Genomic DNA, 26,071 nt, shown 5'->3' on the forward strand with positions numbered 1-26,071 from the left:
ATTATCACAGACTCAGCCCCTAGGTACCTATCCAACTATTTGTCATTTGTTAGTGATGTCCTCCAGCATAATACCAGAGGCAAAGACTCTAATATTCACTGTTTTAAATATAAAAAGAGTCTATCGGGTAAGAATGCATTTTTATATACCGGCGTTGTTGAGTGGAACAAACTACCACAGCAACTCAAAGCCATACCAACCATAACCACTTTTTAAAAGAATGTGAAAAACAGTAGAACCTTTTTTGTCTGTATCTAGGTATGTATCTATTTGTATATGTACACTACCGGTCAAAAGTTTTAGAAAGCCTACTAATTCAAGGGTTTTTCTTTATTTGTACTATTTTCTACATTGTAGAATAATAGTGAAGACATCAAAACTATGATATAACACAAATGGAATCATGTAGTAACCAAAAAAGTGTTATATATTTTATATTTGAGATTCTGTAAAGTAGCCATCCTTTGCCTTGATGGCAGCTTTGCACACGCTTGGCATTCTCTCAACCTGCTTCATGAGGTAGTCACCTGGAATGCATTTCAATTAACAGGTGTGCCTTGTTTAAAGTTAATTTGTGGAATTTCTTTCCTTCTTAATGCGTTTGAGCCAATCAGTTGTGTTGTGGCAAGGTAGGGGGGTATACAGAAGATAGCCCTATTTGGTAAAAGACCAAGTCCATATTATGGCAAGTACAGCTCAAATAAGCAAAGAGAAACAACAGTCTATCATTACTTTAAGACATGAAGGTCAATCAATACGGAACATTTCAAGAACTTTGAAAGTTTCTTCAAGTACAGTTGCAAAAACCATCAAGCACTATGATGAAACTGGTTCTCATGAGGACCGCCACAGGAATGGAAGACCCAGAGTTACCTCTGCTACACAGGATAAGTTAATGAGAGTTACCAGTCTCAGAAATTGCAGCCCAAATAAATGCTTCACAGAGTTCAAGTAAGTCACATCTCAACATCAACTGTTCAGAGGAGACTGTGTGAATCAGGCCTTCATGGTCAAATTGCTGCAAAAAAAAAACACTACTACAGGACACCAATAAGAAGAAGAGACATGCTTGGGCCAAGAAACATAAGCAATGGACATTAGACCAGTGGAAATTTGTCCTTTGGTCTGGAGTCCAAATTGTAGATTTTTGGTTCCAACCGCCATGTCTTTGTGAGAGACGCGGTGTGGGAGAACGGATGATCTCTGCTTGTGTATTTCCCACCATAAAGCAATTCAAGGTTCACATTCAAGGTTCAGAATTCAAGGTTCACTTAACCAGCATGGCTACCACAGCATTCTGCAGCGATACGCCATCCCATCTGGTTTGCGCTTAGTGGGACTATCATTTGTTTTTCAACAGGACAATGACCCAACACACCTCCAGGCTGTGTAAGGGCTATTTTACCAAGGAGGAGAGTGATGGAGTGCTGCATCAGATGTCCTGGCCTCCATAATCCCCCGACCTCAACCAAACTGAGATGGTTTGGAATGAGTCAGACCGCAGAATGAAAGAAAAGCGGCCAACAAGTGCTCAGCATATGTGGGAACTCCTTCAAGGCTGTTGGGAAAGCATTCCAGGTGAAGCTGGTTGGGAGAATGCCAAGAGTGTGCAAAGCTGTCATCAAGGCAAAGGGTGGCTATTTGAAGAATCTCAAATATAAATATAAATTTGATTTGTTTAACACTTTTTTTGGTTACTACATGATTCCATGTGTTATTTCATAGCTTTGATGTCTTCACTATTATTCTACAATGTAGAAAATAGTAAAAATAAACAAAAACACTTGAATGAGTAGGTCTTTTAAACCTTTTGACCGGTAGTGTATTTGTGTAAAAAAAATAGGGACCACAGTGGAAATACCTTTTTAACTGAAAAAAAAAACAACAATCAATCAATCCAAACTGTGCAGTGGCAATTTGATGAACGGAAAAAACATCCGTTACAAAACACACAAAAAYGTTGAATGACATTCAGAGATTGTCAAGCCAAGCCTTCTATACTGGGTAAGCCTACAAGATAGGGAGGGATGTATTTTCTGTTTTTCGGGATTGACATGGCCTATTTGTTGTGGTGTTGAAAACGCTAACCATGATATTGAAGCGCCTCACGTCGGTACGCTTTGTTTATTGGTTATGTGGTGCATTGGCACAGAGACCTGTTACTGGAATATCCATTGCATATATTTTATATAATTATAAATATGGCATCAAAATGTTGAACATCTGATTTCCCGCTAGCTGATCATTGTCTTCAGCTGGCTCTGATCGTAGTGTAAGCCTAATGATATAGGAAGAGAGAGTGGGCTCGTCTGTGGTGGTCGGCGAACCCTCAACCTTCTGGCCGTACGACTGCATGTCGTCGACTGGGCCACAAAAGCATGCTGAAGGTCAAAGTCAATATCCACGTATATAAACAAAGGATCGCTACACTGCCCTACATTGGCAAAACACAGTAACCACGAATTTATATAAAAAATATTTCATCTGTTGTAATGGCCAGGTATTATCTGATTCATGTAGTATTTGTTCTTCTGTCAGGAAACTAAGCCAATTGATCAGAATATGTCATGGTGTATCAGAAATTGCTGTCTGTCTAAACAGAAAAAGAGTCAGATTTTGCCGTAAAAACAACTGTGTTGCCTTTGTAGGGCAGTACTGTTGTTGTTATTTGTGATCTTAAATAATAGGGGAGGGTCATGTGAAAATATGATCCCTCCCGCTACAGTAAATGTTGAACCGTCCCTAAAGACTTCAGAACAAATTAATAAGCCATACATAACACATTGATAATGGATAAAAATGTGATGACTATGATCAGTGCTTGACTTAGGCGAAATAGGTACTCATTTTGGGTGCCGGTTCTGTTTGAATTTAGGTGCAGGAACTCCATAAGAAACACATTTTAGCCAAGTCAAGCACGGACTATGGTATGACTGATATGTCGTTTCTCTTCAAATAAATAGTTTTAACCCCAAAATGTGCCAGTATCTTTTACACCACTGGATGACGCTCCAATCTTCCAAATTCCAACAGCCCTCCCTCCAGGCGATTAATTGTGTTGACGTCAGCTGAAGTGAAAGAAGGAAGCAAAGCGCTCAGTGTGGAGCCGTCAGTAAAAGTGGTTGTAGCGACAGCTCATAGATAGTACAGTGTGACCGACTCTCCCGCTCAGTGGCAAAATACAGTGCGCGTGGAAATACATTTGATTGAATAGGTATATATATACATTGGATAGAGAGGAATAACGTTGCTTTTTGACTATGGCTGATGTCACGCAATTCAACGAGGGGACCGGGGACTTCGCGAAAGGGTTCGCTCGTAAAGGAGCTTTGAGGCAGAAGAACGTCCATGAAGTGAAGGACCACAAATTCACTGCGAGGTTCTTCAAGCAGCCGACTTTTTGTAGTCACTGCACCGACTTTATCTGGTAAGCGATTTTCCTCTCCAGACGGCCTTTGCCTGTTGAACGTTTGAGAACTCCGCTGTCTTCTCAACCAGCTATTCGGTTGTCACTTTCCCTACACAGCTAACTGTGCTGCACCGTTACGTATACTTTCCTTACTGGAATGTTTGGTCTACCACGCCAAAGCTGGACTTCTTAAAGCCTAACATTTGACTGTAATGTGCCTCAATGCAAGTCCAAAGTAAATGAATCCGTTCTGCCTACGGTGGGCTAGATTCATTGTGTACATTGTGATTGTGACAGCGCGCCTACTTTGATGTTTGTTACAAATGGTAAAAGTTGTATTTCTCCTAGTCCTCATGTTTTTTGATAAGTATTTTTAAATAAATTGCTGCCAACGAACTATATAGGCACTTAAACCCGAAACACAAGTGGTAACTATTCAGGCTGTTGGGTGGTTGAAGACGCACCCATGTTGACCAACCTTCCTCTTTTCAAGGTGGTGTGTTTGCTTAACTATGTATTGATAGCTACAGAGATATGTCATCTTGAGTGAGTGAACATAATTTCACAGTTACGACCTATGGCCGCTAAAATCTTAAGTAATGTGTAATGATTCTTGGGAAACACCTTAAACAGTTTAGGCTACTTGCTTTTTTGACTCCGAGTCATGGAGACTACTGCTGTTTCTGCTTGATATTACTAACATGTTTGTGTATCTGTCTGTTTCATGCTACTTGTTATTTCATTACTCACTTTCGTCTCTTTTCACAGGGGATTTGGAAAGCAAGGATTCCAGTGTCAAGGTAATGAATGATGTCCATTCACTCAGCTCCAGTCCACCATGCAGTGTATACTCGTGTGTGTGTGTTTTTGTACTGCATTAATTCAAGAGGACCAGTCAATTTGACTTGCATAGACTAAAGAATGTTGCAATTTGTATTGGACTTACTTACCTTTCAAAGAGTTTGAGATATATGGTAGGCAGTGTTCCCTCTAAACTGCACAGGCAGCTCCCATCAGACTGCAGCAGTCTTTTTTTCTTAAAGGGGCAGTGTTATAATTTGAGAGGGCCTTGAATAAGCTAAGTAGGCAGAAAGTAGCATAATTGGTCTGATTCTTTGTAATAATGGTATGGGAATAATAATGCATTTTATTTTGTCAAGTGGTTTATTGCATCAAAAAACACAACATTTTCAATCACCACCTTGTCTGAAGAACAAGTGGATAAACAGGTTTTTTCAAAAGTCTCATGGAATGTAGGCCTTCATTGAACACCACACATCGGCTGCTACTGTAGGCTTAATGATAGAACAGCTATTTCCATGTTAAAATGTTATGGGATGCATTTTTCTCCATTGTTTTTGAGGATAGGCCACRCTGGTAGGCCTACACGATGATCAAATAGCCACAGTAGCTTACTTGGCCGCTGTTAACAGTCAATTAAAGCAGGTACAGCCTCAGTGTTCACAGTAAACACACGCCAGAAGTGGCACAGAATTTTCACAACATTCAAGTTTGCGCTTGCATTGACAAAAGAATGTTGCAATTCTTATTGGAGTTACTGTTTGAGTATGATGTCTTCCTTACACACACACACATACACACACACACACACACACACACACACACACACACACACACACACACACACACACACACACACACTGGAATATGAAGTCGTAAATAACAGAAAAGAATGGTTAAAGTATCTGTGAGGAAGCACTCAGAAGGTCTAATCACTCAAAGAAATGGCATGGATTGATGTTGTGACTGTTTTCTGTTTCCTTCCCTTTTCCAATCTCATTACCATTTCAAGTAATTTGAAGCAGTTCTTTAAAAAAAAAAGTTATTTATACATGTTTAATAAGCCAATGACTTGCAACTTAGAGACTTTGAACTCTCTTTACTCTCCGGGTGTTTTTGTTTGAGTCTCAGGAGTTTCTTCAAATGCACTTTGAGACTTAAATCATCTTAATTGGATTTATGCAGCTAATACTAGGGAATATCTTGACATTTAGTGGTTGTCTGTGTGAAGAATTAATTGTCTGTGATTTAAAAATAAAAATAAATGGTTATTTATGATATCAAAGTGAGAACATTTACAATGCTCTCCTCAGCTCTTGGGAAAGACGGACCTAGTTGTTTTGAGGACTATTTGCTAAACGTTAAATGGAGAAATTAATTAGCATACATTATTCCCAGCTGACTAACTGGACTGACATGAAATCAAATCACACACGGCAATCTCATGGATGCCAGAGTTCAAATAGGCCTTGTAAAGGAAACAGAAATATGAGATTTTCTCTACAAAACCAAAGCCCTATGGAATAGGGTGCCATTTGGGACTTAGAATGCTGTACTGTAGCCTGGCAGCTGAATCTGCTTGCGCTTTAACCAGGCTAGGTCAGAGGGGTTAATGGCATTTGCCTGTAGTTTGCCAAGTCTCCTTAGTCAGAGTGGGTATGTGTCTCTTCCATGTACCATCAATAATCTCAAACTTCTTGTTTACCGATTCCCGTCTGTTCAAAGGCACTTAAATCTTTTGTCTTACTCATTCCCCCGTCTGAAGGCGCACATACACAATCCATGTCTCCKATTGTCTCAAGGCTTTAAAATCTTTCTTTACCCGTCTCCTCCCCTTCATCTACGCTAATTGAAGTGGATTTAACAAGTGACATCAATAATGGATCATAGCTTTCACTTGTATTCACTTGGTCAGTCGATGTCATGGAAAGAGCAGGTGTTCCTAATGTTTTGTACACTTAGTGTATATTTCTGTATTCAGATTCAGTTTTCTAGTTTTAGACGGCAATTCTTTTTAAAGGGTAATGTGTTGCCGTGGACATTTAGTGAAAATAATGCTGCACTAACTCGAGCCAAGTCTTCACTAGCCAGACGTTTATTTTATGTTCTAAAAGCATTGTGGCCTGACCTGAAGATTTTAAATATAGTGTACAATTGTGGTGCTTAGAGATTGTTGTTGTAAGTCCTTGATTGTAAATCTGGTTGTAAGCCACTATGGATGAAAGTGTCCGATAAATGACTATTTAATGTGTCTGATATCCCAAGACCGTTCTCATGCAGAAAAGAGAAYCAACAGTAACTCCTCTGGAGACATCAAAAAGGAAATGGATCATTACAGTACGTTATCTGCTGTCTRGATCTGTCTAACATTTCTWAAGCTGACAATTAGCTTGGCAGCCAGAGAGKGAAATGTTGGTTRGCTGGAAAAGTTATTCGTTTCTTGGAATCAGACTTTTTCTTATTATTTGTAAGCATTTCCTGRATGGATGCACTTCCAATGAACTGGTGTAATAACTGAGAAAAACCCACTCTCATCCTTTCTCTGGAAGATAAGAATGTGAGCAAAGCAGGACATTTTCCTAAGGAGCAAACACTTCATTAACAACGTTACCGGTTGAATGCCAGTTAAGTATGTTGATATGCGCTTAAGTGGTGTCCCCCTCGGATATATGCCATCCTCTGAACATGAATGGTAGTGTAATGTGGAAAGTGGTGATCTTGCCAGCCAGTGCTGAGAGTCCCTGCCTCATGGTAAGTGCTGCTGCTTCAGCCAGCCAGGATGATGTTAACCTGTGATCATTGAGCCGTTGGTTGAATGTGATCCTTTCTGAAAGGATGTCTTCTGAGAGCTGCTGTTAAATGGCAGCAAAATACATCCATTTGCTGGAGTACGAGGATAAACACTCACCAGAGAAGGCTTTTTGATCTCTTGGGGGTTCAGAAGCCCCTTGTCTGGAAAATGACTGCTTTTATTGTTGTGGAGTGAGCGTGAGAAAGAGTGTGTGTGTGTATWAMGGTTGCACATTTTGCGGGAATATTCAGAGATTAACTTTCCGTGGGAATATATGGGAATTAACGGGACTATATGGGAATTAATGGAAATATATGCTAATTAATATTAATACCATTTAAATTTAGATGTTTTTTTGCATTGGATTTATTTACCATATCATATGGAGACGGAAACATAAACCTTTTACATTATCATAAGTAGACATAATTGCAAATGATTAAATCCTTCCAATATAATTTTTTTTTWAATAATTTAATTACGAATTGAACTTTAATTGAGTTGACTCTTCACATGGGATGATTTCACTGAACAACAAAATAAATGGAATATTGAATGATCCCCAATGATCCATCACATCTCCCAAAAAACGTTTTCAACATACATCTGTAAAATGATAGTTTCTAGACTAACGTCTTCCTCTCAGGCTTCCATGTCTTCTCCCTGGACCTCCTCAATGTCCACCTCTTGAACATCAGACTGAGGCCTCATCTTCACTGTCACTTTCCAACCTTGTTGAGGATGGCTCGTTGCCCCGATGGCCACCAATTTTTCAACCCTTGTATTGGTCAGCCTGTTGCGAGCTTTGGTGTGTGTTCCCAAACAAGGACCAGTTGCACTCTGAGGCGGCTGATGTTGGTAGGATTTGAAGGAGGAAAGCGCCTCATATCCACAAATCCCTTCCACCAGGTGGCTGATGAGAAATGTTGGCACGACTGCCATATTGCCTCTACATCCCAAAGCCCTTGCTTGGAAATGTACTTCGCCAGACTGCCAAGAACCTTGCCCTCTTCCAGGCCAAGGTGGCGAGACACGGTAGGGATGACACCATAGGCCTTGTTGATCTCTGCACCAGACAGGATGCTCTTGCCAGCATACTTGGGGTCCAAGATTTACTCTACGCTGTGGCGTGTATGGGCTTCAGGCAGAAGTCTTCACACTTCTTGATGTATTTCAGAACGGCAGTTACCTCTGCTAGGAGCAACAGTGAAGTGGGCAGGGCAGTTTGGATTTCTTCTCTTACATCTGSGTGTTGCTGAACAGCTTCAATGTGGTGCTCTTATTCTTCTCACTTTGCTTGGTGAGGTAGATTGCTGCTATAACTTGATAACCATTTCCTTGGCTCTCTTGTAGTGTATCCATTGTTGTCGGTGCCATGATGTCCTTGAGGAGCAGATTCAATGCATGAGCAGCACAGCCAATGGGTGTGATGTGAGGGTAGGACTCCTCCACTTCAGACCAAGCAGCCTTCATGTTCGCAGCATTGTCTGTCACCAGTGCAAAAACCTTCTGTMGTCCAAGGTCATTGATGACAGCCATCAGCTCATCTGCAATGTAGAGACCGGTGTGTCTGTTGTCCCTTGTGTCTGTGCTCTTGTAGAATACTGGTTGAGGGGTGGCGATGATGTAGTTAATTATTCCTTTCCCACAAACATTCTACCACCCATCAGAGATGATTGCAATACAGTCTGCTTTCTCTATGATTTGCTTGACCTTCACTTGAACTCTGCATCCAGACAATGAGTAGATAAAGCATGTCTGGTTGGAGGGGTGTATGCTGGGCGAAGAACATTCCCGAAATCTCTTCCAATACACACTGCCTGTTCGCGTCAGAGGTGAACCAGTTGCATACACAGCTCGAGCAAGACATTCATCAGCATTTCTCTGATTTATATTCCTCCATTGAGTCAAAAAAAACTTCTGATTTAAGAAGGACCATGAAGTAGAGAGACTTTTGACATAGGTTGCTTGTTGTGAGCTCTGCCGCTGAGGGAACTTTATGCACTTGGCCAGATGATTCTGCATCTTTGTTGTATTCTTCACATATGATTTGGCACAGTACTTGCAAATGTACACAGCTTTTCCTTCAACATTAGCTGCAGTGAAATGTCTCCACACATCAGATAGCACCTGTGGCATTTTCCTGTGAAGATTAGAAAAAAATGAGTAAAAAACAACAAATACAATTCCATGTACAGATAAATAGTTAAAGTTAGATTAAACAACTCCTTTGTAAGATCAATGTTGTAAAATTAAACATGGAAACAGGTGAATTAACACTCCTCAGTTAGCAGGCTCAAGCAAGCTAAAACCCACATGGTAGCAAAAACTAACTCGCAGAAATTGTTAACAAGTTAGAAATGATTTAAACACACTTTTCTGTAGGCTACTATTTACTAGTTAACAAAAAATAATATATGTCATGTCAAATATATTCACCCCACCTGGTATTGTACAAAAAATTTACCAGAAAGTATGTAATCCTAGGCTCAGACAGTGTAGTAGTGTGGGCTCATTAGCATCTCATTAGTGTTTAAGATCTTGAGAATCAGCTGTACATGTGCAGTGCACTCTTCCATCACATGTGATGGAAGAATGTACTGTGCATGCAGAGGGTTGCAATTCCATTAAATTGGGGATAGTTTAACCAAAATACACCACAAGACCTAGAATTGCCTTATGTGTATCCACAAAAAAGGTTCACTGTTATAAGCTAACTCTTCTGATGAATTTAAGCAAAATTCCCAAAATTCCAGGGCTTCACTTCCCATAGAAAATTTCTGGAAATTTACTGGAAAGATTCCGACCCTTTGCAACCCTAGTGTGTATACTTGTGGGTGTGTTCCGGTTCCTGCATGCATGTGTGTATCGTGAATTAGAAAATTAGAAAATCTCTGTCTGGTATTAATACATTTGTTGGTGTTCAACTGTGAACTCGACATACAGTATCTGTGTTTCCAACATTTGTTAAATCGTTGCTTGCGAGACATTTAAAATGTGCTTGTCATATTGGTCTCCATTCTAAAACCATTAGCTACCAATCCCCCGTGGATTATTTCATATCTGCTCTATTTAGACCACCTAAAGCAACATTGTTGATTAAGAATTCAAGATCTCTTCCTATCGTTCCGTTYTGTCAGAAGCCTTAGCCAACAGAGATATCATATCCACTAGCTAACACTCAACAAGTCTTTTCCTTGGTTTGTAAACCGACACCTCACGGTCACAGTTGAGCTGTGCTGTCGTGTCACTACCATGTTACTCGCCCTCTCCAATTAAATGTTGAGCAAATACAACCAAAGTAAAGGTGAGGGGTGAACAAGCCCTCATGTTTACCCAAGTGCAAGTTGTCACCATGTGAGATGGTATCTGTGCCAATTCTTGTTCCCCTCAAGCAATCCTGTTTCTGCGGAATCCAATTCCACAAGTGAACCTGCAGGCGTTTGTATTCATATCCCAATTACATTGGAATTGCTGTTGCCACGTTGTAAACGTGTGCATAGCTCCACACCCAGCRTCTATAAACTGTACCATTTAAAACATGATTGCAGTCTTTCATCCAAATAGTAAGAATGTAGGTATTATCGCTAATATTGAATGGAGGAGTTAGCGTAAGCATTCTATTGATGGTTATTGGCCCAATTGAACATTTTAAGCCCACCTAGGCACATCATATACTGTACCTAAGCGTATATCAATTGATTCTAAAAATGAAATTACCATTGAGAAGTCACCTGCTTTTAGATCTTACATAATCTCCTGGCAGGCTTGTCCATACATTGATAGCAAATATTGAAACCATGTTAAACCAACCATAAAACCATTGGCTTCAAAACGACCTACCTCAGATGGGCRTTTAAGCGTTTCTCTCTCTACTACTACCTTCTCTTCCATTATGGATGGAGAAATGAAGCCCAGGGAATAGTGTCTTCATGGATGGCCATGGATGGTTTGAAGGGTTGATGGAAGGGTAGACTGGGTCTCCTTTGACAGGTGGTAGTGGAGTTTACCCGACGCCTTCCAATGGTCTGTGGTTGGTGAGAGTGGACGAATAATAGGTTTCTACGTGTGAGAGGAGCAATCTCCCAAGGGAGTGTTAGGAGCAGAGCAATGTCTAGGAATGTCTAGGGAACATGAATGAGATATGTGTGGATGGACAGTGTAATGTCCATGGAGATATGTGTGGATGGACAGTGTAATGGTGCCATGAGATATGTGTGGATGGACAGTGTAATGGTGCCATGAAATTGAGTTTTTTCTCTCTTTTGAACGTAAACAGTCAAATTAGGTTAGATCAGTCCAGACAAAACATGTTATGAAATACCTGAACAAATGTAGACAAATTGAGGTGTCCTGCATATTTACATATAGAAAAGGTTTCAAAGTCATGTTCTCTCTAGTCAAAACGACTTAATACAACCAATAACCAGGATGATTGTCACACGGTGTACCACAGACAACCAAGCCTGTGTGTCTCTGTTCACTTTCATTGTGTTTGCAGACATGCACGTTGGGGCGGCAGGGTAGCCTAGTGGTTAGAGCGTTGGACTAGTAACCGAAAGGTTGCAAGTTCAAATCCCCGAGCTGACAAGGCACAAATCTATCGTTCTGCCCCTGAACAGGCAGTTAACACACTGTTCCTAGGCCGTCATTGAAAATAAGAATTTGTTCTTAACTGACTTGCCTAGTTAAATAAAGGTAAAATAAAATAAAAAAATTCTAACCAAACATTGACCTAGAGGTTCCCTGGAACCTTCCCTCCCTTTTGATGAACAGTGGCCTCTCAACCCGCTCTCAGATCACGCTCCTGTGCTCCGGGCTTSTTTAGACAGTGCTAAGGGAATCCTTGTGCACATCCTGTGTTGACAAAGGATGGAAAGGTAAACTCTACCCTGTGTCCTTACTTTCCCCCGCAGTCCAGCAGGTGTGTATTCTAGTCCTCCCATCTCCCATAGGTACCGAGGACTCCCATCTGCCTTCCCCTGTTTTGAAGTTTGTTTCTCAGCAGTACATTTTTGAGCAGGTCTCACTTTCTATTGCTGTAACGACTAGTTTCAGAGAGACCGATTTCTAGGTCTAGTTCCGGATTTAAAACATTCTCAATGGAGATTCTCCATCGGAAGTGCTATTTAGTCCAGGACWAGGGCTAATCTGTGTCCGAGAAACCTTTCCTTAGTATCCAAAAACCTTTACGGCCTCCGTGCGTAGGTAGGTAGTTTGTTATGGGGGACTACAGAACTCCTCATGTAACTATTTGGTCCTGTTTCATCTATCAGCCTCTCTATGCTTAACTTGAACCTGAACCTGTATTCTGCCTGTACTTCTGCAAGGTACAGTTCTTTTTTTTCAATTTTTATTACTGACTCTTTGTTAATATAGAGTTTGCAAATGTTTTGACCAAGACGAGTGACCATATASTCTTTCCCCACCATATTTCCCCTGGGTTTAATAGGCCTTATCTACTYTATAGTGAATACCATCTCTTCCTTAGGGACGTGTGGTGGCTTTATCACAAAGTCCACTTGAAATCAACTTTAATGGACAGTGTTGGTAGCTGTCAGTGAGGCAGGGTTAGAGGGAGAATTTGCCATAAACAAACCCACTGCTGACACCAGTCGACAGGCAAAGGCCAACTGTGTCAACCAACCAGGGTTATGTGATTTATGCTGGCGCTGTGGATTACCAAACACATTGCCCTGGGCTATGCCTATAGGCTTTGGTTGCAGCCAGCGCATCGCCTCGGAGGCTGTGGATTGGTGCTTTCACAATAGGGCTCTCCTCCCCTGGGCTGAGTGCCAGAGAGCTTGGCCGCTACAGTGCACTCTGCCTTGGGTAGAGCAGATGTAACCAACCCTTCTCCCCCCCCCCCCTCTCTCTCGCTCCTCATTATCTCCATTCCACAGCATCCTAAGGGAAATGATCAATAAAGCCCTCGGTTAGCGCCAGGCTCATTCTTATGTACTCTGAGAGCTGAGGTCATGACCCAAGCTGATGATTCAGATTTAGCTGCTGCTCATCACAATAGTGAAAGAGAATACAGAGAGGGCTGCTAGTAGTGTGTGTGTGTCTCTCTCTCTGTCTATCAGGTTAGTCATCCAATCCACTCTGATGGCAGGGGTAACCGGGCAGATTAAAGGGATGATGTGAATACGCTGGCCCCGGGAGTAAAACCGCTTAACCTCCTAAACCTTCCATTGGTACAGCCTCTAGATCCTCCTTCCACCGTAGGACACACAAAACCTAGACAACCCCTCGTTTCCAGCCCACGTATGCACACAGATACAACAGCACCTCTTGCCCCTAGGGCTGAGCAGAAAGAACAGAACAGAGCGATCCTCCATTACATCCGTTACCCTGACAGCTATTACAGTACAACAGCTGGATATCTAGGCTCATATCAAACCCCTCAACCACAACTTACTTTAGTGACGGGCATTAAAATGCTGTATATGGACTATATCTGTTCATCAACTCTCCACAACGCACTTTAGTGCCGGGCATTATTAAAACGCTGTAGACCTATATGGACTTTCTAATAACATAATACCTTGGTTTGAAAGCGAGGCAGTGATGTCATTTCTTTTGTACATACTAAAGTCAAATAGGCCATAAGCATACCCGAATGGCCTGAGAGCCAGGCAACAACCAAGCCGGGGTCATTTGGCCAATGCATTAGTAGCCAGGATGCCTGTGTCATGGATTGTCTCTACTTTGTAAATGACTTGCCATCGCCACTGGTTAATCCAGGCCATTTCCAGGGCTGTGTGGGTGGATTATGGCTTTAGATCCAACAGAGCTGCTGTGTCTGTCTGTCTTTGTGGACATGGGGAAAGCCTGCATGGGCGGAGATCCCTTCAAAACAGCCCAAATGTGTTAATACTACCGCTGTGTGCCTTGAAGCTAAACCAGACAGGCAGCACCATGCTGTGATGGGGGATCCCCAGAGAGTTGGAGCGATACCCAGCTACCCACACTGACCAGAAATGACCTTACAAGACAAACGGACATTTTGGATTTCCGTTAAAACCTCTGTTTTTGACAATGTAGCTGTACCGTATGGAAATGAAACCCATCCGTTCATGTTGAATTATTTACTCACTAGGGGAAATGCTTTTTGATATGTGAACAGGGTACGTTAATATTAGTGTCAGTGAAATGTAGCCGTTTTGCGTGCCAAACATGGCCAGATGTATTGATGAGAGACTGTATTTCAGGGGGATATGCTTTCAGACCACCCAAGACATCTCTGTATAAAGTGCAATTGAACATAATCATGAACCAATGGACTAAGAGCGTCATTATCTACCTCTGTGCACGTTCATTCAAATCTTGTTRGCCAGAGAATTCCAGCAGGGTTGGAAATGCATCCACGGACACCTGTATGGCATGAGATAATAGCCTACTGTTTACTTGCTGATACATGATTGATCCAAGCCGGTTTCGCAGTATGGGGCTTTGAAGTGACTAGGCAAGCAATCAAACAAAGAAGACAGCCAGAGCTTTGATGGCAACCCTTGCCGAGACAGGCAGAACATTTTAGTTGTTCAGAATCACTTTTCTCTTGGTCGTCAGCCTGAAATCAAATATAACAGGTGTTCTTGTTCACATACATTTCTTCTCAGAGAGCGAGTGATGGAAAAAGGAGGAATAAGTGACAGAAAAGGGAGACGGGAGGAGAATACAGACATAAGGCCCTTAGGACTATCACCAGTGTCTACTCCACAGTATGCTTTGTACTCCCGCTACTCCTACTCTAAGAATAATATTGACAATGTTACCGCTGGCATCCTACACCAGATGACGTCATACATCAGATGAAAAGCTCCCTTTGCTGGACTATGTTTTTCCACTAGCAAAGTGCCGGAAACRTTCCCAKACTAATCCTTGGAGCCAGGTCCTTTGATCTTGTTGCCTTGTCCATTGAGAAGATGCATCTGCACAGTGCAGCTCTCATCCCAAAGGAAAGAGGCTGCTAGGTTCTGGAGTGCGTTTGCTGGGGGACCTTAACGCTTCTTCTGTCATACAGTTATGACTTGGCAGGCTGGTCATAACAGAATCAGGTTGACAACACACAGCCACGCCAGTGGGAGAGAAAGCATAAGCATACAGGYTGAATGGGAGTGTTGAGTATGTCATGTGTCCTGATTTGCCAGGGTCCTTGTTCGCTATGGTTCCGCATCACGTCATGTCTTAGAACAGACCTAATAACAGACCTAAACCGTGTGTTGTTCACGATAATCCACAGGTTCTCATGTCTTATTGCTAAAATATAGCCAGATTTAAGAATCCGTAATCAAATATTTATTAAGTTGTACTTTTAAAGRTGCTGCATGTATTTTATGTGAACSGACAAAATTCACATAGAAATATGAGTTATAGATCGGTCATTCTCATTGAAAGCAAGTCTAKGAAGCGGTAGATATCTTCTATGTGCGCTATTTCTATGCTTCCCGTTTRGTTTTTACTTCTTTTACTTTAAGTTTTGTACACCAGCTAGAAGCAGCCTAAAATACAATATTTTAGATGGCACAATGATTCTCTACGCTATACTTGCTCGTTTTGTCACGAACTGAAATTAGGAGAACTGTTAGAATTTTAGCTACCAGGAAATGGCGTAGCGATTTCTGCATAGTGCATCTTTAAYTTGTCAAACTATTATATTAAGTTGTATTGAACTGCTAGCTTATAGCCTAGAAATTACTTTCAGATACCAAGATGCTTTCTGTCTTTTCAATGGCTCTTTTGCTTATCGCTCACCAGTATTGTGTTGTCAGACAAAGAGATGCATTGAAGGTGTCATCCAATTTGACTCATGTTTACATGGTCTGGGCTTGTATTAATGTTGTGTTTGCGGAGCAAAATMACTCTAGGGTAAATAGAACAGAGACACTCCACTCGTGGCAACTAGAGAGATGGACACTTCCTTGTAACCTGCCAATGTCAACACGTCTTATCCTCTAGATCCATAGGCTTTCTATAGAAAGCACAAATGGGTGCTGTAGCTACTGTATTTGCAACTGTCACTTGAGCCATAATTCACATAACCTTACCTCACTTAGCTCTGCCTTGGGTCTGAATGTTGTGACATTTGTAGATAAACTGGCTTCCTTTTAAAGATGCAATATGCAGACAAAATTTGAATAGGTTGCCTAATTTCAGTTTGTGACAAAACAAGCAGTCATTGTGCAGACAATCATTGTACCATCTGAACCGCTGTGAAATATCTTAAACATAACCAAAAATACTGTGTTTTCAGATGTTTAAAGCGGATGTACAAAACTGAAASTAAAAGATGCAAAAACTAAACTTAGGAACAGAAAGCATAGAAATAGATTACATGGAACAGATCTGCRGCTTTTTAGACTTGCTTTCAATGAAAATGACAGGTCTATAACACACATTTCTATGTGAATTTGGTCGGGTCGCCCAAAATGTTACATATTGTAGCTTTTAAGTAAATTATTGAGGTGTAGGTAAGGCGGCTTACAGCATATCATGCCGCTATTCAGCTGCCTGCTCTAACAGCAGCTTTTACTGTAAATAAAGTGAATCAAATGCTTTTTATAGTACGTGGACTACATACATTAAGGCGAATCCCTTTGTGGTTATGCTCCTGAGAAGTGAGCTTATGAGGGTTTAGCGCTCTACACATGATCAATACCATGAGAAAATCCCTCTCTCTACTTAATGTGAGTCTCTATGAAAACATGGAGTGACACGCGCAAAATGTCCCACATCTGCACGCAGGGCACTTGACCATCAGCTGGATTTCCCTTTACACCATTTAACGCCGACCCTCCGCCGACCAGATGAACTTGGCAACATCATCCATTTTCTAGAGCTTTCTGGAGCTTCCATGCTACGTCAATGATCATTGATCTCTGTCGTCCCCGGACCTAGTAAGTCTTAACCAGGCTCTCTCGGGGCTTAGCGTCTAATGATGCTCTTCTAGAATGTTTTCTAGTGGATCTATGCAAAGCGTCTCAGAGTAGGAGTGCTGATCTTGGATCAGTTTTGCCTATTAAATCATAACGAATAAGAGGGGTGACCTTATCCTAGGCCAGCACTCTTACACTGAGAAGCTTTATAAATACGGGCCCTAGTTAAAGCGTAGCTTGTTTTAATAGGACTCTAACCATCCACTTCATGAAGCTGTTATGACGCATAAAGGGGGAAACTGGAGAGGGGTAAAATGCCCCCTGTGGGTCCAGGGATATGATGGCAGAGGAATTTCAACACTAGAACAGCTGGGCCTCGAGGGGACCCGTCTTCAACCTAATGAGCAGCRATTCTGACTGCAACATTCTAACAGTGTAATTTAATACATTTCATTATTAGAATACACATTTTATTTCAAATAACACGATAGCATTTTCATTAGTTTATGCTACTGTAGGCTATATGTAAAAACACAAAGCACAACTTCAAGTGTTCAATCAAATTTGTGGAGTGCRTTCGTTACAACTATGAAACAGAAACAATATGTGTTTGAACATGGTAACAGCTTCTTTTTATACTGTTAAAATAAATACCCCAACCATAAGTCAGCAAGACGCGTGGTCAAATGATGAAAACATCCGTAGCCTAAACATCATTATAAGTGTCAAGTGGCCTTGATAAATAGTGAAAGTCATCACAAAGCAAAAAGGGCATTATAATGAATATAAATGTCGATATGACAGCAGTCAATTTTTGTCTGCTTGTGCTTACAGTGCGTAATAGTCTCTGGTTTCCTCTTTATTGTGTTCCTGTCGTCTTGTCATTCTTCAGCACCGTAGTGTAGTACAGTGGCTGTGCAGGTGCCTTATTTTGTGCAGAGGGGGGGAGCTCCCGACTCCCTTTGTTCCTTGTGCCGGCAGATGACAGTGAAGATAATTATTTTGCCAAAGTAAGGTTCCACAAGCCCCCTTCCCAAATTCTCMGACATATTGAATACCGTTCAGCAGTTACAATTACGCACTCTCTCACTGTATAGCTTACTCCAAGGAGGGCAGAGTACACTGATAAGACRGTTTTGGATTCAGTGGACTGATATAGGGTACATACCATTTTTGAGATTATAATTAGAACAGATTGAGCCAGTTAAGCTTCAACATTAGGAAGGCGATTCTAATGCTTGGTCTACTGTTATGCTTTTTCCCCCCCCAAATGGTGTGTTTCGAGTACGCTCAGATGTGTGGTCCTTTATGAGAGGGGGACGCCAAATTGAGCCAGGTTACCCTTGAACTCGGATCTAAATTTAACTCAGGCTTGTAGTTACATGTCATTTAATTTGTCAAAAATGTAGGCCTAAATAACTGAMAATTCACAACCTTGTATCTTCCACATTATAATCAGAAGGTAAGACAATAGACATGGTCTCAGTTGTAAATGTTCTGTTTCACCAGAGGCCTAAACTCATATTATCAGTATCTATCAATCGTAGCACTGCGTGTGCCTCWCTGTTGTCACTTCCACCGACCTTTTCATTAATGGTCCTCTATTGAGCTGATCCAGGAACTGCTCTCATCTCGGTTTCATGTATCTGGAGTGGTATRTAGTGTTCTCAGGTGGTCCTAAGAACCTTTGCCATTGTTCTGCTCCCGTAGTCGATGATGGGGAAGCTGTGTTAGGCTAAGCTTCTTGGGAAAAATACTTTGTTTGTGAAATATCGGAAAGCACTGTGGCCGCTTTTGTTGTAGGGGAGAGTACATTTGAAGTGAAACTGAAAGATGGCGAAAAGGGTTTTTTATGAGCTCATGTTGGCCGAGATACCTTATTTTATGTAATTGCCACCGATTTTTTTTATTTTTTTTATTTTTTTATTTTTTGGGGGGGGGGTTGTTTTTTAACTCAAACGTCATCAAGACTGAATGCTATATCAAAAAGAGACCAGTTTAGGATTAATATTGAAATCCTCTATTAATATCTAAATCCTCTCTAAAAGGCTTCACCTTTTCCATCATTTCCTGGAACAGAAATGTTCCTTTAAGCACATTTTTCATCAAGTCCACGAACATATCACTCTAGCTCCATTTGACAGATTAGATGTACGGCTTGTTCTGAGCTATTGTATGGTTTAGTTTGAAAGCTCCGTACAAAAGTACACCTGAGCATGGTMTACCTTTTTTAAAATACAAAGTGGTTAGCTGTAACCACTGTAGGGACTAAAGAGGATCGCTATAACTACTGTATTAGGCGCTAACGAGGGCAGCTATGACCACTGTATTAGGAGCTACCGAGGATCGCTATGACCACTGTATTAGGAGCTAACGAGGGCAGCTATGACCACTGTATTAGGAAGCTAACGAGGGCAGCTATGACCACTGTATTAGAGGCTTAACGAGGGCAGCTATGACCACTGTATTAGGAGCTAACGAGGCAGCTATGACCACTGTATTAGGAGCTACGAGGGCAGCATGACCACTGTATTAGGAGCTACCAGAGGCAGCTATGACCACTGTATTAGGAGCTACCGAGGGCAGCTATGACCACTGTATTAGGAGCTACCGAGGATCGCTATGACCACTGTATAGGAGCTAACGAGGATCGCTATGACCACTGTATTAGGCGCTAACGAGGATCGCTATGACCACTGTATTAGGCGCTAACGAGGATCGCTATGACCACTGTATTCGGAGCTAACGAGGATCGCTATGACCACTTTATTAGGAGCTAAGAGAGAACAGCTGTAACTTCTACTGGACCAGGTTGCTCACTTCCTCAGCCTTTTACCACACAAGCTACCTAGTTATGAACTGTAATGTAGCTGCTTTGCTGGCAGTGCGATCTGAAGGAAGAATAACAAGACATTGCTTACAATCTCATTACAACATGTTGCATGCCTCGAATGCAGCTGAATGAAACTCACCAGTCCTAAATGGAATCTCAATATGGGGAAATGGCATCAGGAATGAAAATCATTTKKWTGAAAATGGGGCATATGGAGATGTGGAAATAGCCTACAAGGGCATTTATTAGCAATCTGTTTGTGTAGGTAATGCAACGTTGTGGTGAATAATATTCAGCGAACAAGCCTAGAAGATTGAAGCCAATTATGCTTCCCCCGCTTCCAGAAGTCACAGCGATGCCACTTCCATGTTATCTGAAACTTTGGCCTGTGAGCCTATACGACAACAAGCTGCCAGCCAATTAAGCTAATATTTTTAGCCTGAAAAGTACATATTTGTCAGAGCAAGCCAACCTCGCTCTACCAGTCTGTAGCTGACATTGAGGCTGAGGTGGAGTGATGGTGCTTTCTGGTTGACTAGCATAGCATAGTGTAGCCTACAGTATCATAGTGTTGTCTACAGTAGCATTGGCTAGCATAGCATAGCCTACAYTAGCATAGCATTGCCTTGCCTAGCGCTGTACTGGAGCCTGCTCTGTGACATTCCCKAGTATTAGCGGTGGCAAAAACCAGGCGCTAATCTGAGCTGCTTCCCCAAACTCCATTAATTACCTGCTAGCGCTCTGCTCTGTGACAGTGAGGGGCTTTGGGGAGGAATGTCATTGTTGTTGCTGTTTGGGCTGATYTCTGTTTAACATCAAACTCTTCATTTACACCTGTTAGCAAATTCTAGTCCATATTTTCTCTCTTTTTGTATCGTGTTCTCTCTGTTTCGCCTATACCTTTACTTTGGATAATATGACATGAGCTTWWACACTTCTTCAATCAGAACGGCCTYACACATTTTTCCTGACATTTTGTTGAACAAATGCTTTTATGCKATTCTCAAAACACTTCAGCTGCACTGTTTAGGGGGTAAATGTCAGACAATTTTATAGACTGTGGTTGTTTTCCCCTTATTTATTTTACAGTCTCAGTTCTAACCTCACTTCTTGCCGTGATCAGATTGCGAAGAGTTGCTTATGTCTGTGTAACTAGGGCCCAGAGTTTTTTTTTTTTTTTCTGGCCAGGTCACATGGTCAAGAACAATTTTTAAGTATAACCATTATGCACTCATTTGATGTTTCTCTAATCTCCCATCAGTTTATGAAATGATGCAGGTTTGATAGATGAGTGCATCCATCTAATCAGTCATACAGCTGGGCAGCATCGCATGAAACATGGATCCTAGCGCTAAAGGTGTGTTGGACTGTTAGCCCACTTTGCAACTAGGAGGATCAGGATGCTTTTAACATGGATATATGAAGAGAAATMAGTTATGTAATCCATAGGAGGCGCAGCCTGGCCCTTGGACATTAACACATGGATTAGTGGGGGTATTAGTGTCTGAATGCATTACAGGTCTATTAGGTAGATGATGGAGTGAAGACTAATGCACCAGACTCAAAATTACAATGTAATCTGGACTTTAATTGCCTGGATTTTTGTTTTGATAATGTTATAATCTAATGGAAGAAAAAAAGGATTTATCTAGAACAGGAACAGGGTCGAGTTGAATCTTTTTAATCCTATAATCCCATTTTAGTAGGGATGATATGGTACAGTGTAATGCATTGYTAAGAGGCTGTTCTTATTGTTGTGTCTGCTACGCAGATTATTTTCTTTGGAAATGATGGRGTTAAGCAGCCACAGACAGCATACAGACTGCCATATCAAAAGAATATGCAGCGAAAAGTATAAAGCACATGTCAAAGATCTTCTATTATGRGATATAGGCCTACATGCATAGTGTTGAGACTGTTTGTGCAAACAGCATTCATTCGACTTAGTGYGAGTTATTCTCATTGTGTGGTTGSTATGTTTTTTAGAGTCTGCTTTATTGTTGAAACACTCCAGGRTSTCAGAGGAAGGATATATTTCGGGGGGGGAAAAAACATTTTTTAGGGCTTCTTTCATTTTTTTCATATTAAATCACTGTGACAGGCTCTGCTTTGCAGTAATTTCCTTCTTCAAACCTTAAAAAAGAGAAATAGAATTTGCAGCGTTTTTTGTACCTTGTTTTTAAAGGCCTGGGGGGCTTCTTTTCTTCTGATGTGGCACTATCCATTTGGATATGATCCTMGAACTTGTTATCTCTGCATCTGTGATATGTGCACTATGGTTGCCAAGGCAGCGGGCTTGGCTGGTCCAGGTTGAAAGTGGTTAYGTCACAAATGGCCCCCMTTTCCCTATATAGTGCACTACTTTTGACCAGTMCCCACTATGTAGGGAATAGGGTGCCATTTGCGACGCAAGCAGTGTGTCCTCCCAACTGGTACTGCGAAGAGACAGAGGCCAAGCCATAGTGAGGATATAACTCTCTGTTCAACTTGACAACACTACAAATGCATAGCATTTTCACTCCAACATAGAACATATGATGATTTTATTGATCATAGTCATAGAGGGTCGTAATTCTTAAGTCCGCCTGCTTGCAGGTCTGAGAATATTTGATTGGTTCCCAGGAAGCATTGCATCCTAGAATATTTCWAATTTCTCTCATTTGATTGGTTCCCAGAAAGCATTGCTTCCTAGAATATTTCTAATTTCTCTCATTTGATTGGTTCCCAGGAAGCGTTGCGTAATAGACCTCTTCTAATTTCTCTAACTTCCAATCCCGACTTTCCATCTGAAAAGGACCTTATTATGGAACCACAGTCTTGTTGTTGTGAAGGTTGAAATAGGTAAGGGACAATGGCATAGGTAGACACTTCGGTAGCAAGTTTGCGGTCAGCACAATGTCCACCTATTATTGGCAGGAATTGAAAYATTCCTCTGTGGATTTGAATTGAAATGTCAAGTTATTAGTTGAGCTGCGATTTGAGGCATTAGCTGCTTCCATCCTTTCAGAGCCAATATCATTGTGTGTGGGTTGATGCACGCTCTTTGCTGCATGGCCTTAAGGGAGACAATATTTGCAAATGTATTGACATMTTCTCCATTGTGCAACCACAACTCTGATGACAAGCTGCAGTTAGTCTCAAACATACACTTAAAACTAATACAAATACTGCAATTGCTGTCTTCCAAGTTTTCATTTGAGTCACATGGTTCATGAACTTAACATTGCGATTTTAGAAAGACTTTAGAAAGATTTTAGAAAGCGTTCTCAATGTGTCCGCATTCAGCTTAATACATATTTGAAAGTATATAATGTGTTATCATCAGGCTTCACATATTCAATTGAATTTTTTTTTCAGTCACAGAGTAGTGCTCTATGCATACATTCAACATCAATAGTCTCTCGCTCTTACATTTACTGAAAACCCGCTCTCGGAAAACATTACCGAATAACTATCGACCCATTCTCCTGTGATTTCCTTGAGAACTCTGCCTCTCTTTCCACAGCCAATGTCTCCAGCCCAATCTAATGGGCTATACGCTTCAGCCTTGATTAAACTATCACACTGGCCCGGACAACACGCAGGGGGTGAGATGGAGACATTTCTGTGTGTGTGTGTGTGTGTGTGTGTGGGTGGTAGAGCCATTCCCTCTGAGCCATGGAGCTTATGGAGTCGCTAATAGGAACTGTTCAAAACGTCACATCCAATGACTCCAGTGGAAATGAAGCCATAGTCAAGTCTCAGTTCAACCTATAAACACAATTTCTGTGTTTATTAGATTCGTGTGATCCTGGTTTTGATTACTGCTGTGTAGAATGTGTCAGTGGTGGATATATGAAGAGATCAACACATTCTGCTCCCATAGGGCGGCGCACAATTGGCCCAGCGTCGCCGCGGGTTAGTGTTTGGCCGGGGTAGACCTTCTTTGTAAATAAGAATTTGTTCTTAACTGACTTTCCGAGTTAAATAAAGGTACAAAAATATATAAGGTTACTACTAACACGTTAGTAGTTCATGTTCTATACATTATGCAGTTAGGTAGGTATCTATTATTAAACGATGCAAAGTAAATGAGCATGTAAAGTACATTCAGTAGATTTGCACTCGTCAGACAGCGCATTGGATTTGCGGCATTGTAGAAGCGCATTGGATTTGCGCCATTGTAGAGCACACTGGATTTGCGCCATTGTAGAAGCACACTGGATTTGCGCCATTGTAGAAGCACACTGGATTTGCGCCATTGTAGAGCCACTGGATTTGCGCCATTGTAGAAGCACACTGGATTTGCGCCATTGTAGAAGCACACTAGATTTGCGTCCACGCGCGACAGAACTGAATCGGTAGTGGAGATGTTACACGTGTCTCATTGGTATTGCAACAGGTTGTCACTGTTTTAAGTCAACTTTGTGACATGGAAAGTGAGCGACGCATATTGCAGGAGTATGAAAAGGCTTTCGGGAAGGCGTTGAACAACATCAACACAGTTCTCACCTGGCAGGTTGTTTTTGCACGGCACGCTGTAGTGAGAGTGGAGCGTAGTGTTATAGACGTGTCAGTGAGGTGAAATGCGATCTTGTTTTCTCTCACCTCCTGACCACAGAACATCATATCACTCCCACTCCAGCGGGGAAACTGAACTGAGCCTTTGTTTGTTTCTAGACTCAGTGCTATGCTTTGTAACAACGGATAATGTATGATTTGCAAAAGTTACTACATTACCTGGTTCTTTGCATTCACAGGCTTATGTGGCATGGGGTTTTTAACATTTTGGATCTGAATCCAAAGTCTATTACCTCTCTGTGGGTTGGCAAAGGACCAAATGCAACCGTCTCAGTCTGAATGACAATATCAAATGCAACCGTCTTACAGTCTGAATGACAATATCAAATGCTTGTTGGATTTGATGAACTCAGTTGCATTCTCCAGTAGTTCCACCCGATTCATACCAACTCAAATCGTTCACAGGCCTAATTCATGGCAATATCAACCACGGACTAGATACTGCACTCTGTGTCATACATGCACCTGATAACTGGTACGAGTCAGAACGGTTACAATGGGAAACGTTCTAGGTTGTTTTTGGCGTGTTATTTCCTGTGGTGTTTCTCATGTGCGCCTGCCTGCTTGGTGCACTGCTCCAGGGACTCTGCAGAACGTGTTCATCGGGTCGGTGGCTTTTAGCCGAGGTAACCTAACCGCTTCCTGCCCTCCTCAATCCTCACCGTTGTTTACTGTCTGGTCTTTTAATCCTGCTTAATCTCTCAACTAGAGCATTAAACTGGATTCAGTACATTGTTGGAACCTGGGTACTATTAAGGGTAGTTGCTTCCGCCAAAGGGAGGGACGAAATAGGCCACCTCCATGTATTGTATTGGCATTTTCGTCAGCAGTTGCTGTGTTTTTGAAGGTCTAAAAATGCATCTCTGAATCGTGCTGACGAAGATAAGACGAGGCAGGTTTAGGAAGCAAACTCTGGTAGATTAAGATGTTTACACACACTAATGCACGCACGCGCCCACACACACAGGCACACACACAGATCCCTCTTGTCTGAGAGACTTACCATGGGCCTAGAGGGTGTGGTGCAGGGTTTTGTTTAACTTAATTAAGGTAGGGAATTGGGATCGTGGCGCTATCACGGCTCAGCGTGTCCCGCGGCTCATTTGCTAATCCCAGACAGCTCTGAGAGGTGGTAGTAGTAGAGCCATTTATATTCATTAAACACATCCCCTCTAACATGCAAGTGCACATGAGAACAGTGTCACACACACTTTAACACTAGACTACACACTCCAATAAAATACCCTTACATGTCAAACTATTACTCAAAACCCAATGGGAAGGTATACCCGTCTCCACTTTACTTTGTCGACGCCTTAAAAGTTCCTCAGAGAGACAACAGGAAATMAGATGGATCCTGTTGTGACTCACCTATAGCCTGGAGGTGTCTACAAGGTCTCTAACAGCAGCGATGTAGTATTACAGTAGATGGGCCCTGAGTTTTTCCTGGTCAGGTCACATGGTCATAGGAGGCATYGCTTTGACCATACAGGAAGWAGTGCAGAGATGGATGCCTGATGTTTTTGTATGAGTATTTCTGTTCGTCTGTCCTCCTTGCAGCCTGGTAGTGGAGATGACCCCCGTCATCAACACCGCTATCCAAACATTAGAAGCTGTGTTTATTGTATTGAGTCCATAACCCACAATTTACCCCTTCGTACCCTCCCTTCATCCTCCTTTTCTACCCAGTGCTGACATCATCCAATAAGGGGGGGGGGAAGCAGTGGAAAATAATACCTTATTTTTATGTAGATCTTTTTAGAGTTCCTGACTTCAGTGAATTTCCATTCAATAGTTTT

The 26,071-nt window shown here is 41.7% G+C and overlaps 1 protein-coding gene across 1 annotated transcript in view; it reads left to right on the forward strand.

The window, feature by feature from the left end:
* Positions 1-3,071: 3,071 nt before the first annotated feature.
* Positions 3,072-26,071, forward strand: part of LOC111982249 (protein kinase C alpha type) — a 222,442-nt gene continuing 199,442 nt past the window's right edge. The window contains exons 1-2 of the mRNA XM_024013793.2: positions 3,072-3,427; positions 4,178-4,209. Coding sequence (XP_023869561.1) covers positions 3,261-3,427; positions 4,178-4,209 — 199 coding nt within the window. The 5' untranslated portion in view covers positions 3,072-3,260. The remainder of the gene's footprint in view (positions 3,428-4,177; positions 4,210-26,071) is intronic.

Source organism: Salvelinus sp. IW2-2015, linkage group LG21 (genome assembly GCF_002910315.2).
Source record: "Salvelinus sp. IW2-2015 linkage group LG21, ASM291031v2, whole genome shotgun sequence".
NCBI classification, from domain to species: domain Eukaryota; kingdom Metazoa; phylum Chordata; class Actinopteri; order Salmoniformes; family Salmonidae; genus Salvelinus; species Salvelinus sp. IW2-2015.